Here is a 17,287-nt window from a genome sequence, read left to right as displayed (position 1 = left end):
GAGAGGAGACTGAAACAGGGTGAAGCGGGAAAGCAAGAGGTGCTGCAGAGGAGCAGGGTGGGTGCTGAGCTTGGAGCTCAGGGCAGAGTCCAGGTTGGCCACGTCCGGGTGGGGAACTCACAGAGAAACCGTCTTGAAAGTCGGCCAAGGAGGAAGGCAGATGGAGAGAACCAGAGAACCAGGGACTGAGCCCGACTTTAAGAGGTGGGGGTGAAATGGAGGAAGAAGCAGAAAAGGGGCTGAGAAGGGCAGGCGGGAAGTTGGAGGAAACCAGAGCATTCTGACAGCCAGCAAGGAAGGCATCAAAGAGGCAGGGAGGGTTGGTGTATCCATGCTGTGTGGGGCCAGAAGGACAAGGTGATGGTGCTGTGATGGTGCTGGTTTAGCCCCTCCGCAGTCCTTGTTGTCCTGGGAGGAGGCAGATGGAAACCCGAGGGCAGAGGATTCAAGGCAGGAGTGGGTGGGAACTGTGACAACAGACTCCCTTTCAGGGAGCTCCCATGTGGGGCAGAGGAGAAGTGAGGCAGCAGGGGTGGGGTGTGGGCTCAGAGAAACGCATCAGCCATTTGTACGTTGCTCAGGTTGATTCAGTCGAGAGGGAAAGGCTGAGGACCTCTCAGCGAAGGGGATAGTTGCTGGAGCAATGTCTCAGGAGGATGGAGGGAAGGAGCCCCTGAATCATCCCTAAGACCCCAGGAGTAGGCCATGTTATCATTTCCACTTCATTTATATGGAAGCTGCGGCTCAGAGAGGTTGGTCCTCCAGCCACAGGTCACCCAGCTGGGCAGAGATGGCCCATCTCCGCGACTCTGCCATGCCTTTCACAGGCCTGGGCTGTTATCCTGCTTGACAGATAAGACCCAGAGAGCTTCAGCTCCTTGGCTCAGTTCCAGTGCCCAGCTAAGGAGGTTGACTTGATGGGATATTGCGGGGAGAGGCAGCATGGGGATCAGCAGTGATGCCTGTTCTCAGCGTGGTTCCTGGGGGCTTCAGAAGCCACTTCCTGGGCTGGGAACTGGGAGAGGAGCAGCTTTGCAGATGCTGAGCGCAGTCTGGGAGGTGCATGAGTTTTCCTCTGTGTAAAATGGGGCCAGTCGTGGAGTTGACCTCACTGAGTTCTGAGACTCAAGCAAGTTGATGCAGTAAAACCCTTAGAATGGGGCACCCAGGAAATGCCATGTGGGCCTCATTGCTCTGAGTCTGCCTGGTGGGGTGCATAGTGGCAACTCCCAAACATGCACTGTAGCTGACCCAGAGGTGAACCTGGCAGGACAAGAGGGCTGATGGGAAACTCGGCCACACAGACCCTTCGAGGTCCTTCCTGGTGGAGCCTCAGTTCTACATTCAGTCCCTGGGTTTCGAGATCCAGCCCTCAAGGGACCCCCAAGAGCTCTTTAGAAACTTCAAGAGTGGAGCCTCTGGGTGGTGGTCCTGGGAAAGACCCTTCCCCTCTCAAAGTCTGAGGTCTTCATCTGTAGAATGGGTGTCTTGAGCCTTACTCTGTGGAGAGGTGCCGAGTGAGCCCCAGGACTGAGTCTTATGAAGGCTGGACACCCTACTTTCTGTGCCCTAATTTGCTGTGTCATCTTGAACAAGTAACCTGACCTCTCTGGGCTTTATCTGTAAAACCTGGGTGATGTGAGGGCCTCTACAGACTGTTGACTCTGTTGTCATTTAGAGCCTCCTGATTTCACTAGGTGGCGAGTCCTCAGTTATACCTGGGGTGTTGTTCAGCTTCAAAGTCCTGCTTCTCACCAGAGTAGGATGGAGGCAGGAGCAAGCAGCTTGCAGGGTCCCTTGGGTCTGAATGGTCTTCCCTTCCCCCAGGGTAGCCCTGTCCCAGGCCCATTCTGAGGTGCCTGTGGTGGCATCTTGGGTGACCCACGTTTCACTCTGATTCAGGACAAAGAAACCATGACTCCTCTTTTCCAATTGTCCCCATTTTACAAGATGAGCACACTGAGACTCAGAGGAATCCTAACTCATCTACTTACCTCCTGCCTCCACTCCAGGCCAGCCAGAGCTAGCTTTCAGGACACAGACACCAGAGCCCTGAGGGCACACATCAGCATCTGCCCTTGGTTCCCCCATTCAGCCCCACTGTGTGGCATCTCCCATCGCTCCTGTCCCGGGCACAGGAGACACGGAGAGGACTCAGATGAGGGCCTGGCCTCCTCTAGTGGAAAAGACACATATGAACAGAAGCAAATAGAAGTTAGGAGGGGCTGGGACACCAGGGAGAAGAGATTCGTTTATTCATTCTGACCAAAGGACCTGGGGAGGCTTCCTGGAGGAGGATGCACCAGAGACGGATCTGGAATACCAGTAGTGACTGTTACCACCTCTTGAGCAACAGCCTCAGGTTTCAGGGTGTGGTCTCATCACACTTTCCCAGTCCCCAGTGAGGTGGGTACTTTCCTTAGTCCCATTTTACAGATGAAAAAACTGAGGGTCAGAAAATGAGAATGACACTTCCAGAGTCACCTGGCTTGTGAGAGGGGCCTGAACCCAAGTCCTAAGACCCAACCCCCAGGCAGAGGAGGGAGGGGAAGACCCCCGACCCCAGCCTGACAACTTCAACCCAGGAGGCCTGGGTCTTCCTCTAGCCAAGTGTCCCCAGCACCGGTTTCACTTCCCAAAACACAGACCTATTTTGGATCCTGCTGACTTCCTTTCTCAGCCATGGCCGTTCAGGCTCTGAGGCATGGGCAACCGTAGAATGGACCGGGGCCTTTCCCAATGCCCCTCTTACACCACCGCCCTGGATCCTTCTCCCTGCTTGGCTGCTGGCTGCTGTGGCCCTCTTGGGGAGGGCACTGACCGCAGGGGGCTGGCAGGAGCCACTGCCCTGTGGCCGCCTCCCCAAGAGCCAGTTCAGCAGCTCTGCTCCAGGCCCACACTCGGCCTGCACTGGCCGGGATGGGGTTGGGGGAGGCTTGGCCAGGGTCCAGATCCCAGCCCCACTGTGTCCTGGCTTGGTGACCCCCAAGAAATGGTTTCCCTCCCTGGACCTCCGTTGCCTTGTCTGTGATCGGAGGCTAAGGTGGCCTTCCACCCTGAGTTTGAACCACGCAAGAGTGAATCAAATGTAACAGCTGTGCACAGATGCCGTTCTCAGTACTGGTGAGCCAAAGAGTCTTGCCCTCAGGAAGCAGAAATCCTACAGTGGGGTGAGAGGAGTACCAAGGGAACCAAGAAAACACAATACAAACAGATTGATTAAGCAGTATGTTAGAAAATGATGGAGAAAATAAAGCTGACAAACGACGTTATGTGTGTGTGTGATGGGATGAGGGGTCTGCCGTTTTAAGCTGGTGGTCACAGGAGGCCTCCTGGAAAAGTGACCTCTGATGACATGAAGGAGGTGAGAGAGCCCCAGTGCAGACATCGGGGAAGGGCACTGCAGGCAGAGGGCACAGCAGGTACAAATGCCTGGAGGTCAGGAGAGGAACACGGAGTTGCTGCCGCAGAGACTGGGGCTGAGGGACTGGGGAGAGAGGGCCAGACAGGGACAGGGAGGCTGGAGCTTGAGAGCCGTGAGGGCCAAGGTCAAGACTTCACTCTGAGAGAGGTGAGGCTCCACAGGGCGCTTTGGAGCAGCGAAGGGACGTGATCCGACTTGTGTTGGAGCCGAGGGATCTGGCAGCCTGATGGAAGGGGTACCGCGGGGCTGGGAGAAGCTGGCGCTTTCATCCTGCTGATGAGCAGGGGCAGCAGCACGGTGGTGAGAAGTGGTCAGATTCTGGTCATATTGTGAAGGTGGAGCCAAAGGGATTTGCTGACGGATCAGGTGGAGGGGGCGAGAGCATGGCGGGGTGGGGCTGACTCCAGGGGTTTTGGCCTGAGCAACAGGAAGAACAGAGTTTGTGTTCACCGAGATGGGAAGGCGGCGGAGCGGCCGATCTGGGGTGGAACTCAGGAACTTGGGCTTGGACACGTGCTGCTAGGATGCCCTCAGTCCTCTGAGTGTGAGGCCGAGTTGGCAGCCCCACAGGCGGGTCTAGAGGGTAAGGGAGAACAGCGGGCTGGGATCAGTGTCAGCTCGGTTCCCGGGTCTCCTGTTCCCATCCCGCCCTCCTGCAGGCCCGTCAGTCCCCGGCCGCCAGCTGGGTCTCTTAAGCACCAAACCAGGTGGTGGACAGACCTTTCCAATTCAATGACTTCCCACTGTTCTGCCCTGGAGACCAGACTTCTTGCCTGGCCTGGTCCCAGCACACCTCCGCTCACCTCTCTTCAGCCTGCCAGCCTTAGTTCTCACTTTGTGCCAACTTCAGGGCCTTTTGGAATTGCCCTGCTGGGCTCTGGTCAGTTCCTCAGCTGCTTGATGGCCCTGAATGTGGCTCATCCTTTTTTCTGAACCTCAGGTTCTCCAACTGTAAAAGGGGAAGCTTGGACTCTTTGAGCCCTAAAGACGGTCTTTACTTTTCCATGTTTTGGGGATTTGGGAAGGCATGGAGAAGCTGCCCTTCTCTACTCTCCCACCTGCTGAGACCTTAGAGAGATGCTTCATGCTCCCCACCCCTTCAGGATTACCTGCTTTCCAGGGTCTGTTGCAGGCTCTAACTGCTGGAGGCAGGGAGACGTGGTCCCTGGGCTCACGTCCCCTAGGAGAGTGAAGATTTAGACAGACCTGTGTGACCCAGGGCATGCCCCTTTCCCACTCTGAGCCTCAGTTTCCTCACCTGGATAAAGGGGCTGGTGATGGTCAAGAGGCTTGGCCTCAGTGGATAGGGTGTCTGCTGTACTGCTAACCTAACAAGCACTCACGGTATCTGGGCAGGGCTGGGCTGGGGGCCCTGATGGTGGGGGTAAGAGGCTTAGCCCTGCCCTTACAGAGCTTGGCCAGGGTGGGGGCTCGACATGCTGTGATTCCCAAGCAAGGCTCACCCACAATCCTTCCCCAGGGGAGATGGGGGCTCTAGCTGCATCTTCTGTCGGTGCCACCACTGGCCAGGCTTCCTCAGTTTTCGAGGTCCAGGACTCTGCTCCCCTGGCCAACACATCTCTCTTCTTCCTTTGTCCTCTGGACCCTTCATCCTTGGAACTCTGGGCATGAGTCTTGTTTCTGCCCATCACCAACTGTGAGACTTGAGCAGGTGACGGGCCTGGGCCTTGGTTTTCACATCTGTAAAATGGGATAATGACAGATCCTGTTTCCCCGGGTGGCTTTGAGGATTCAGTGGGTTGTAAAGTACCAGAGGGCTCAGAAAACTTTGCTGCAATCATTGAAGCCCTTCTTGTGTATCCTCTCCAGCGGACCTAGGGGTGAGAAGCAGGTGGCTGATACTTCTTGGCCCCAGTTCCCCGGCGCACAGAGAATGAATCACTTCCTCTTGCTTCTGGCCAGGTCAGCTCTGCCGTTCACATGTGTTAGCAGTCGTCCCAGACCACTTCCTGCTCTCAGTGCTTCATTTTGTTTACATGTTAAACCCAGGTCTCCTCCATTTTACAGATGAGGAAACTGAGGCACGGAGAGGTAAAGTGACCCAAACAAGCTCACATGGTTGTTGAGTGGCAGAGCTGGCATTCAAACCCAGGCAGCCTGGTTCTGTGCAGACACCCAAACCCTTAGGGTGCTTCTCCTCAGTGGTGTCCACTCCCAGAGGCCACAGGGTGGTGTAATCAGTTATCTGAAGCCTTCTGGTCATCCTGGGGTCAAGCCCATGGATCCTTCTCCTCAGCCCAGCAGGAGAAAGGCCTCTGAGTTCAAGAACCACAGATTCCTCTCCCCACCTTGCCATTGCCTGGCCAGGAAAACCTTGATCCCATCCCTTCCCCTTTCGTGCCTCAGTTTCCACCTCTGTCAAATGGAGGCTGGAAACCCTTCCAGCTTCGTCACCCCTGGGATCCCACCCCAAGCCTGTCATGCGTTTGTTATGTGACCTTGCTCCAGCCAGCATGCCTTTGAGGCTGCTTTCCTTATCTGAAAAAACGGAGCCGATACTTCATATCTGCCTGTCCTGAGGTCTCAGGACTGCTGGGAGAGCCTCACAGGACAGTCCGGGTGTGGGTGTGAGGGGCTTTCGGTATACCCCCAGCCCATCTTCTGCAGGTAGGGCCTGTCAGCCGCTCAGCCCCTGACCAAGAATGGAGGAGGTCACCCATCCATTCATTCAGTTCCATTCATACTTCGAGCATCTATTCGGTGCTGAGGCACCCAGACACGGTGGTGACTGAGACCCAGCCAGTTCCTGTCTTCATAGAATTCACAGTCTTGGGCGGGGGGAACAGATACCAATAAAGAAACCGCATAAACGTGAGAGGTACAGGCGGTTAAGTGTTATAAAGAAGGGGTGCAGAGGGGTCCCCCAGGAGAGTGAGTCATGGAGGAGAATCTTAGGGACAGCAGGGTCATCAGGACATGATGATTGAGCTGAGAGCTGTAAGGATGAGTTGGAGGTGAATTTGTGGCAAGAGAGGAAGGGTTTGGGCAGAGACCCTTGGGTGAAACATCCAGAGTCACAGAACTTGTGAGAGGGGCCTAAGGCTGTTCCCAAGGTCCTGACAAATTCAAGGAAGCAAAGGAACGTCAGTGCATCCGAACCCCCGAGGGATGGCTGGTGGGGAAGATGAGGGGGCAGGAGTCAGACCTCCCTGGGTCAGTCATGAGTTTCATGGTTTCAGGAGAGAAGGGGTCTTGGAAACCATCCGAAGTCCTCCTGGTACAAATGGGGAGATGGAGAGTCAGTTGGGTAAGGGACATGGCCAAGGTCAAAGCAACCAGGGTTAGAATTTGGGCTTCCTGACATCTCCCCAGGGCTCTTTCTGTATCTGGAGACCGGCCCATGACAAGTGAGAGAAAACCAAACGTTTACTCAGCACCTACTACGTGACCGAGAGTCCTGTTCATGTGTGTGTGCGCGCGTGCACACACACACACACACACACACTTCACCACCTGGTCCCTGGGCCTAAGGCCAGGGCCGCAGCCTTGGGAATTCCTTCCCAAAAAGAAAGGAAAAGGAACCTATGGAGGTCATTTGATCCAACCCCCTGCCACTGCCCTCAAGGCCTCATTCCACTGTCTCATTAGAAGACGTGGAGGCAGGGTGAACAGAAATTCTAATCCCCATTCTATCGATGAGCAAACCAAGGGAAGGAGAAATTTAGGCACTGACCTAAAGTTCCACAGTAACAAAGCTGTCTTGCCTTCTAATTAAGTGCTCTTTCCAAGGTCGTGCATAGCTCAAGTTTGAGCCATCTGGCAGGGAGGAAGTCCTTCTTGCTGTCTAACTGAAATCTCTCCTGCTTTACTGTGTCAGTCGCCCCTTGTTTGGTGGCTGAAGATATGTAGAAACACTGTGACTTGGAGAAACACTTGACTGTCAACTTGGGAGACCTGATCTGGGGTAGGACACTCGGGGACAGCCCCTGGCCACCATAAATCTGAATCCAGGCGGTACAGGCTGGCTGGAGGACAAAGGGAGCCAGCTCCCTATGCCAGAGGGGCCTTTCCTCTAAGGGCAGTTTGTGGGAAACCTCTGGAAAGAATTCCCTGGGGAAGAAGTCCTTCTGGATCTCCCCCAAGGACACACACACCCTCCCCAGGATGCAGCTGCCCAGGGCCTGAGCTCGTGGCCAGCGAGCAGCCGAACTCAAGGCCTTGGATCCACCCCCGTGGCCAGAAGCAACCTTGCATTTCCTCCGTTCACGTGCCTGGTCGACTTGCTTGTCAGAAACTACCCAACAAAATCCAGCTTATAGAGCCAATATGAAATGGGGGGCGGGGGGCGGAATTCCTCTAAATAAAAAGCGCCTCTTTTCAAATCAGGGAGGAGGAAGGCCTGACACCTGGGCATCCAGATGAGCAGACCCCGTGCTGAGACCCAGATTTGAACCCTGTGGAGGTGAGCCCAGCCGAGACCTAGCATTGTGTTGGCATCTTTCTCTAGAGAGACCCACAACTCCCCAAAGATGTCAGGGCTCGGGGTACCCAGTATTTCCTGAGGAAGCTGAAGCCACTGAGGTGCTGGTCGCAATTTACTGAGGGCCTACTATGCGCTGTGCTAAGTGTTCCTGAGTGGACTTGAACCTTCACAGGAACCTCATGAGGTAGGCACTTTCTCACTGATGGATGAGAAAACTGAAACTCAGAGAGGTTAAGTCATTTGGCCAAGGCCACACAACTGGCAAGAGGAGGAGCCCTTGCTCCTGACATTCCACTATAGAGGTGACTTGTTTCTAGAAGGGGCCTGAGGTGTAGACGGGAGAATACTGGGTCGGGGTGGGGGCAGGGGCCGGGACCCTGGGCTCGGTTCTGCTGTCAACTGCCTGAATGAGTCCTTGTCCTTCTCTGGGTCTCAGTTTCCTCACTCCTGAAATGGAGCAAGCTGGCGTATAGGCTCATAGTGCCCAATAGCAAATAAAAGGGTCTGAGAAGTCTTGCATGCTCAGTTGCTCAACTGTGTCCAACTCTTTGCGATCCTATGGACTTGCCAGGATCCTCTGTTCATGGGATTCTCCATGCAAGAATACTGGAGTGGGTTGCCATTTCCTTCTTCAGGAGTTCTTTCCAACCCAGGGATTGAACCCTGGGTTCACTCTGACAAGGATCTTTGGCTGGTTGCAATCCAGCCCAAAGAGACCTAAGTGAAAAATACAAAGGGCCTTCAGGCATGACTGAATCAAGGGGCTCAAATAAGATCAGAAACCTGGCCACCATCACAGTGGTCAAGGTGAGGGGATGTTTTTGATGGCCAGGGTTCAGGCCTGTCCTGCTCTAGCTACTGCTCTAAAGAAGGGGAAGGGGCAGTTTCTCAAAGGCATTTCGGATTACCAGGGGAAGAATGATGCTAGGCAGATGAAGGCACCAGCCGAGCACTATGGTTGGTGACTGTTTATGGCTTTTAGCAGAGGATGGGCCCTTGCCCAGCCCAGGTCTCTGTGGCTGAGGCATATCACCAAGGGTTGGTGTGGTCAGGGCAGGCTTCCTGGAGGAAGCAGACGTAGGTGTGAGGCCTGACCAGTGGGTAGGATGCGGGAGTTGGGATCTGGGAGAACACAGGTATGGAGGTGAGAGCTAACAAGATGTGTTCTGGAGTCGGTGAGTGTGCCGGACCCAAGGGCTGGTACGGGGGGAAGGCAAGTGAGGCTGAACCAGGTGTTACAGGTCCTTGAAGGCCAGGCCTCTTAGCATACACAGGTCAACAGGAAATGGTGGCTTTATCACTGTACAACTCCCAGGTTCTGCGTGGCCCACCGAGGGAGGCCAGAGGCGGCCAGGCATTCAAAGCACTGCACACCCACTGCCCCTAATAGGCCCTCTGCTCTCACAAGTGGGCCTGCCCACCACACACACTCCAAACCCGTCAGTCCCTTTTCCACCTTCAAACTTTTGCTCTGACTGTCTCCCTACCCTAAGATACATCCTCCTCTGGTATTTTCACTCAGCTTCTAAAGGGCTTCCCTTGTGGCTCAGCTGGTAAAGAAACCACCTGCAGTGAAGGAGACCTGGGTTCAATCCCTGGTTTGGGAAGATCCCCTGGAGAAGGGAAAGGCTACCCACTCCAGTGTTCCGGCCTGGAGAATTCCATGAACTGTATGGTACATGAGGTTACAAACAGTTGGGCTGGACTGAGTGACTTTCACTTTCACTTTTCACTTTCTGAAGGCCAGTTAAAAGAAGGGATCTCCAGGGAGCTTAGTGGGATGGACCTTTGCTCACCTTGACCTCCTAGAGCTCCTTATTTAGGGTTTTTGTTTATATGCCTCTTAGTCCAGCCAGCCCGAGGTGGGCAGAATGGTGGTAACATATGTGTGGGCTTTGGAGCCAATCATATCTGGGTTCAGACTGCCACCACTAGCTAGCCATGTGAGCTTGAGTTCATCATCCTACCTCCCCTTGGTGACATTTTCTGACCTGTAGAATCTGTTCAAGGTCTATTCATATGAGGCTTAAATGTGCTCATGTGTATAAAGTTCCTGGCATATGGTAGGCCCTCATCAGCTGTCACTATTTTTGTAGGTGTTCAAATTATGAATTATGTCTCTCTTGCCCTCTATCAAGGTGAGGACCCTAATGCTGGGAAAGATTGAAGGGAAAAGAAGAGGGTGGCAGAGGATGATATGGTTAGATAGCATCATCAACTCAATGGACATGAACTTGAACAAACTCTGGGAGACAGGGGACAGAGAAGCCTGGCGTGCTGCCATCCATGGGATCGCAAAGAGTCGGATACGACTTAGTGACTGAACAACAACAACACCCTCTATCAGCTCTGGTCAGGCAGGGAACACACTTGGGTTTTTTCCCTAGTCCCCCAGTGCCTAGCACATAGTAAGGGATTTATAAGGACTGAGCTATCAGTTTTCCTGGGCAGATGCACTCTTCCCACCCTGCTGTTCCTGGGTGAGGCTGAGTGTAGGTCCTGATGTCTCCACACCTGCTCCCTGAGGCTGACCCGGCAAGCTGCTAGGTGCCAGCATCCAGCATCAATAAATTACCGACGAGTTCAGGTGACGGGACAGATCCAGTGTCAGCTTCTTCTGCGTCCTATGGGAAGGCTCAGGCCTTGGGGATCCCCCTTCAGGAGCCTCCTCCACTAAGGGCTCCATCAGAATAACAGACGCCCTACGGGCACGTACTGTGTGCCTGGTCCCATCTGGGGACTTGGCACCACATTTGATTGACATCCCACAATGATGTTGTGAAGTAGGTACTAGCTCCATTTCATGGATGAGAAGACTGAGGCTCAATGAAGGAAGGTAACTTGCAATAGACAAAATTAGCAACAGAAAGAAAAGCCTCCTTCCTTTTCAATTCAACATAACTCTTCCTGGCTCTCATTATGCATTTTATTTATGATGCATGTGAATACAAATACACACACACACATTTAGGGTTTCTTCATTCACTCATTTATTCAATAAACATGTGTTGAACACCTACTATCTGCCAGGCTGTTCTGAGAATTAGAGATACTACGGTCACAAGACAAAATTCCCGCCTTTTTGATACATACATTGCAGTGTACGAGAAACAGATAAACACACGTTATAATAAATACACATTATAATAGAAGAAACAGATTAATACACATTATAATAGAAGATGGTGCCAAGGCTATGAAGTTGAATAAAGCAGCGCAGGGGATAGAGAGACACTGGAAACTATTTTTGAAAGGGTGGTCAAGGAGGGCTCTACTGAGGCAGTGGCATTTGAATGAAATCCTTATCTCTTTATGCTTTATTTTGCAGAATAGGAGATGCTGGGCTCAAGGGTTCCTTACCTCTGCGAGGTGAGTCAATGTTTCCCACTCGGGTGTGGTTCCACAGCCAAGGCCACTGTAGGCGTGGAGACATTTTCCTCCTTCCCCCGTCTTTGCTCTGAGCACCTCCATCCAAGGAACCCTTAGGCAGGGTTTCTCAGAAGATGCTCATCTGAGCCCCCTTCATGTGTTACGGCAGCTTTTTGTTCTCTAGTTCTCAACCCATTTGTCCTGATCTTTTCAAAGGCAGCTGGTCCCTGAACATCATGAGGGCTGGGGCCAGGTCCATCTTGTTTACGGCTGTGATCCCGAGGCCAGGCATGGCATCTGACACACAGAGGCCACTCAAACAAACATCCGAATGAAGGACAGATGGACGTGGTGATAAATGGAGCTAACATTCACTGAGGGCTTATTCTCACAACAGCCCCGTGAGTTAGGTATGATCATTATCCCCACTTTACTGGTTTTGCAAACCAAGGCTTAGAGAAATCAAGGCACCTACATCAGGTCACTCAACAAAAGAGCCTTCTAGGAGGAGCACACTAAATGCTAATAGACTGATTGATTATAGGGGAGGCAGAGTAGAGTGGTGGGAAATGCTGTAGTTGTCCATCTGAGATGCACATTTCGAGAACTAACCCACTCATTCATTTCTTCATTCTCTCATTTATTTCATCATTATTAAACTTTGGCCCCCATGCTGGGCACTGGTGGGTACAGGTACCCAGGCTTTCATGATCAAAGCCAGGATGGAGAAAGCCCAGGGGTTTATAAGCAGACATGGAAGCCCCTGAACCAAACTGAGGGGTCAGGAAGCCTTTCTGGGTGGAGTAGACCTGAGGCAGCAGGTCACCGTGGCCAAGCAGACCACAGGGGGAGACGCTTGGGAGTCGGGGTTTGAGTGGCGGCATAGTCCTTGATGCAAGTGGCACCAGGGCCTGACAGTGGAAGCCACCCCACACCACATGCCAAGGACCCAGGACCTCCTGCTCCTCCTAGCCTCTGGTGGTCAGGCCTCTGTGGGGGCCTGAGTCATTCTGCCCTACCCAGGCCTGGAACTCTGCCCTACTCCTGGCTGGGTGGGGGCCACCTCACCTCTGAGTTACAGGCATTCCCATTCATCTGGGCCCAGAGTCAGAGCTCAGTGAAAAGTAGGTGATCTGGGCCAAACCAGGCAAAAGCCAGATGCCCTGCTCTGCCGGTAGCCCTGAACCTCTTCCCTTCTGCGGGACTCAGTTTACCCATCTGTAAAAGGCAGGGTTGAGACTGTATACTCTCTGCAGACCCTTTCTCACTTAACCTCCTGTGACCCAGTACATTACTGTCAGTATTGGAAGTGGACATGAACCCTGGGGGTCTGGACTCCTTCAGTCCTACCCTCCACTGGACATCTGGATTAAGGGTTTAAAAAAAAAAAAAAACCCAGGGATCCAATAACCTACAAATAATGGGGCAGCCTACTTTGTCCTTTTGGCAGCTATCTGGAATGGGAAGAAAGGAGGAACAGTTTTCCCCCTAGGACCATGACTGCCCATTCACTGCCCTGTTCTTCCCCAAGAGAAACTTACCTTCCACCCAGTATGCTATGGGGCAGGATCCCTGCTAACAGATGCTACTGACACGATCAGGGACCTACTTCTGCACAAGTGGGGATGGGCTGCAGGAGGCCATTCTCATCCTTGGCTCAGCCATCTCCAATCTTTTCCCAGCACCCTTTGGGGCAAGAGGCTGAGAAGTGCTTGCTGTAAAGTGAGCTGACACATGGGAGGAGAAACCAAGGCCTCTGACCTCCAAGCTCCCAGAAAACAGATCCCTGGGTCCCCATAGCGGCCCTCCACTCCGCTCGAGTACTCCTCAGTCTCTCTCCTGTTTAAAACTCACCAGTGACTTCCCATCACATCTAGACTGCAATCCAATGTTTATCCCATGGTCTCCTGCCTTCCAGCCCCTCCTCACTCACTTCACGGTACCACACTGGCCTCCTTTCAACTTCTGGAAAAGAGCAATCTCTTTCCCACCTCAGGCCCTTTGCATATGCTGTTCCCTCTCCCTGGAATGTTCTTCCCTCGGAACATAACATAGCTGGCTCCTTGCCATTTATGTCACTGCTCAAATCTACCTTCCCAAAGGAGACTTTCCTGGCCCCCAAGAATAGCAGTCCCTCTTGTCTCTTATTTGCTATCACGACTTGCTATTTCCATCATGGCCCTTAAGCTACATATGTGCTAGGTTGCTTCAGTCGTGCCCAACTCTTTGCAACCTTATGGACTATAGCCCACCAGGGATTCTCCAGGGCAAGAATACTGGAGTGGGCCATGCCCTCCTCCAGGGGATCTTCCCAACCCAGGGATTAAACCTGCATCTCCTGTGACTCCTGCATTGCAGGCAGATTCTTTATCACTGAGCCACAGAGGAAGGCCCGGCCCTTACCCTAAGCTATAATAATTGATAGTTCAGTGACCCTCCTCCCCGCCCATCAGTAAGCTCTGAGAGGACAAGGACCTTGGAGATCCCTTGGCTACATCCCCAGCATCTGGTTTATAGTGGCTGCTCAAGAAAAGTTTGTTGACTGAATGAAACACAAAATGTATTAACAAAGTTTGCCTTCCTCTTTGAATACTTCACAACCTCCATGGAGGTGAAAACGGCATTTATTGGGCACCTGTTATATATATCAGGCTCTCTCATATACTTTATTCTGCTGAACCTTTACAGTCTATTATACAGATGATGAAGTTGGGGTTCAGTGACCTGCCAGAGGTCACCCAGCAAAGGGTCAACTGATGGGCTAATTCAGGTGGGAAGCAGTCAACTGGGATCTGTGGGCACGAAGAATGCCACAGCAAATGGCAGTCAGGATTCAACCTCAAGTCTGTTTGACTCCCTGAAACCTATATTCTTTTCATCATACTACACTGCCACCCTAGAATGCAGCCCAAGGTTAACAATCAGGTTTTCAGGTTCTGGAAGGCAGGCAGACCCAGGCTGCATAGAGAGGTGGTCTGGCTTACTGGTTATTGGTGTGTCTTGGAATAGACACAGACAAGGCGCAAACAGGGCGCCCCACTACCTCGGCACCAGGGCACCACTGCTGAAAGTGAGCATTGGCGTAGCTAGGCTAAAGCACCATTGTTCTTAGGAAGGGAGTCAACGGTGGGGGTATGCGCCAAGGGATGTACTGGAAAAGTCAGGGCATGGGCTTCCAAATCATGCAGAAGCCCCTCCCCACTGAGGGGGGAGGGGGCTGCATGGCTTTTGCCTGGTGTGTTGCCCTCTCTGAGCCCCAGTGGTCATCTCTGAAAAATGGGCATGCCAGTATGGAACCAAATAGAGTTCTTAGGAAGATAAAGAGGAAAAATGAGTGGAGTTGTTGGTATATATAAAGTAACACAGAAATGTAAATTATCTAAAAATACATCTATGTGAAATACTGAGAGAGGTTGGGACTAGGAAGACCTCTTGGGTTCTTTCAGCAGTTATTGGCACCTACTGTGTGCCAGGGGCTGTGCTAAGGCCTGGGGTCTACCGATGAGACAGACATGAACCCTGAGCACCTGGAGCTCCCAGTCTACTGGGGAGCAAGAGGCAGCCACATACAGTGTGGGGATCCCTCCCAGGGGGACGTCAGGAGGAGACTTCATGTGTCATGTGGCAGCAGGAGCCACACAGACCTGAGTCAGAACCCTCCTCTCCTCCCTGCATGACCTTGACCAGGTCAGGCCACCTCTCCAAGTCCCAGGCCTTCATCTGTGAAATGAGCCAGTCGCCTTTGCCTCTCAGAGTTGCCTGGACCTGGCAATCTGTAGATACCAGGGCAGGGAACCTTGGGATGAGGGTAGCCAGTAGTTCCTAGGCAGAAAATGGTCCTGCACTGGGTAAAATTGGGGACTCAGGCTTGGTGGTGACTTGCCTGCAGGAGTGGCCTGGGGACACGGGAGGTGGACCCCAGGAAGAACAGGAAAAGAAGCTCAGTAATTTCTCATGCCTGTTAAGAAAGGAGGGCTGAAAGCCCAGGAGTTGACCTGTGCCTTTATTTATGTTATTATCTCGTGAAGGGGGAGGGGGCTGGCCCTACCCAAGGTCAGTCCTGCCCAGGGAGGAGGCGGCTGGCAGATCCACCTGAGTTTACTCAGCCAGTGATTCTAGGCCACTGTGCTCCCGGGAAGGCCGGGTGTCTCGAGATGAATTTGTGGGTGTGTTGAGCGTTGCCCCAACCTTGGTGAGAGGCCAGCCTAAGTGAGGCCACTGGTCAATGTTGATGACTTCTCTGGGGCCTAAGGCAGTCCCAGAGCGGTGGGGTTAGCAGGAGCAAGGCTGGCCAAACTTCGGGGAATTCGGGTGAGGCGAGAGGGGAGGAAGTTTGGGGGCCCCCTGAAGGCTGGCGGTTTGGGGTTCCCCAGGGGAACACTGATCCTCTGGCGCCGAGCTCGCACCGGAGAGGTCAGGCCAGTTGCTGGGAGAAGGGATAGGGGCCCTGCCCGGTCCCACCCGCGCCGGGCTAAAATCGGGCAGGGCCGACTGGAGAGGCAGGGACGCCGGTGGCCGGGCGGGGTCTGCGCCCTTCTCCCCGCCGGGCGGAGCGCGGCCTGCGAGGCTCGGGGCCAGGCCCGACAGGAGGGAACTCGGTCCTTGGGCTGGGCACTGTGCGCCTGCGGCTCCTGCCCTCCCGGCGGCTGCGGGCGCGCCGGCCCCCGCGCCCCCAGGGGCCGGGCCGGGGCGGGGGCTGGGCCCCGCGGGCGGGCGGGCGGGCGCGCGGGGGGTGGGGGGCGGCGGCGAAGGCTGCGCCGCTCTAACAGGTGGGATCCCGCGGCGTGGTGGAGGCGGGCGCGGGAGGAAGAGGAGGAGGAGGAAGAGCAGCGGCAGCGGGAGCCCGAGCAGGAGCAGGATGAGCCGCGCGAGCTGACAGCCGCCGCCGCCGCCGCCCGCGCCCGAGCTCGGTCTCGCTCCCCGCGCCCGGGGCCGCTCCCCGCCTCCCGCCTCCCCCGGCCGCCCGCGGGGCGGCCCGCCCCCTCTGCACCTCCGGGCCCGGAGCTGCCTCCATCGCTCCTGCATCCCGGCCGGGGGGGAGGAGGAGGCGGAGCAGGAGGCGAGCCGGAGCCGCCGCCGCCAACGCCGCCGCCGCCGCCGCCCGAGCAGGACAGAGCGCGCCGCAGCCCCGCGCGTCCGGCCGCCGCCCGTGCCCATCAAGCCTCCGCGCCGGAGCCACACCGCGGGACAGCCGGGGCCGCGGCGCGCCCCGGCTCGGCTCGGCCCAGCCCAGCCCAGTCCCGGCACCGGGCGGCCCGGCGGCCGGCCCGCCCCCGAGGGCGCCGGGCGCGGCGGGAGGATGCCGAAGCCGACGCTGCTGCTGCGCGGGGGCTGGGAGCGCGAGCGCAGCCCCGGGGACTCGGAGCTGGGCCGCCAGTTCCGGGACTGGTGCCTGCGCACCTACGGCGACTCGGCCAAAACCAAGACGGTGACACGCAGTAAATACCAGCGGATCGCCGAGGTCCTGCAGGGCGGCGGCGGGACCGCCGCGGGTAGCGGCCCGGCAGCCGGCGAGAAAGGCAAGTTCCAGTTCTGGGTGCGCTCCAAGGGCTTCCGCCTGGGCAGCGGCCGGGAACCCAAGATGGGCCAAGTGGTGTATGTGCCGGTCAAGACGGGCTCGGTGAGTGCGCGCGAGGCGGCCGCGGGCCGGTCCCGCCGCGGGGCTCGGGGCGGGCGGGCGGGGGCGGGGTGGGGGTGTGGATGTGTGTCCGAACGTGTATCCCCGAGGTGGTCCGCGGGTCTGGCCCGCCCGGGGCGCCCGCGTCCCTGCTCGCCCGCTCGCCCCAGCCCGCCCGGGGCAGCGCTCCGGGTTCGGGGCGTCCCTGCCCCCTCTGCGCTGCTGCCCGGGCCGTGGCCGTGCCGAGCGGGCTGTCCCGGGCTGCTCACCCCAGCATGTTCCGTCCTCCCGTCCCCTCCCCCCGCCAGCAGGCGGCTGCTCCGAAGCCCAAGCCTCCCCCCGCCCGCCCCGGGGCTGCCTGTCCCGGGCGCCCCGCGCTCCCGCCCCCGGGCCGGCTGGGTGGTGTGGGGGGTGTGTGTGTGTGTGTGTCTCT

General features: G+C 55.6%; 1 protein-coding gene across 2 annotated transcripts in view; it reads left to right on the top strand.

Moving 5' to 3' along the window:
- Positions 1 to 16,437: 16,437 nt before the first annotated feature.
- NOL4L (nucleolar protein 4 like) overlaps positions 16,438 to 17,287 on the top strand; it is a 131,274-nt gene continuing 130,424 nt past the window's right edge. For both annotated transcript variants that reach the window (XM_061437245.1, XM_061437244.1), the window contains exon 1: positions 16,438 to 16,857. In XM_061437245.1, coding sequence (XP_061293229.1) covers positions 16,537 to 16,857 — 321 coding nt within the window. In that variant the 5' untranslated portion in view covers positions 16,438 to 16,536. The remainder of the gene's footprint in view (positions 16,858 to 17,287) is intronic.

This window comes from Bos javanicus, chromosome 13 (genome assembly GCF_032452875.1).
Source record: "Bos javanicus breed banteng chromosome 13, ARS-OSU_banteng_1.0, whole genome shotgun sequence".
NCBI classification, from domain to species: domain Eukaryota; kingdom Metazoa; phylum Chordata; class Mammalia; order Artiodactyla; family Bovidae; genus Bos; species Bos javanicus.
The sequence above is the reverse complement of the archived record's forward strand: the minus strand, read 5'-3'. Positions and strand labels throughout refer to the sequence as shown.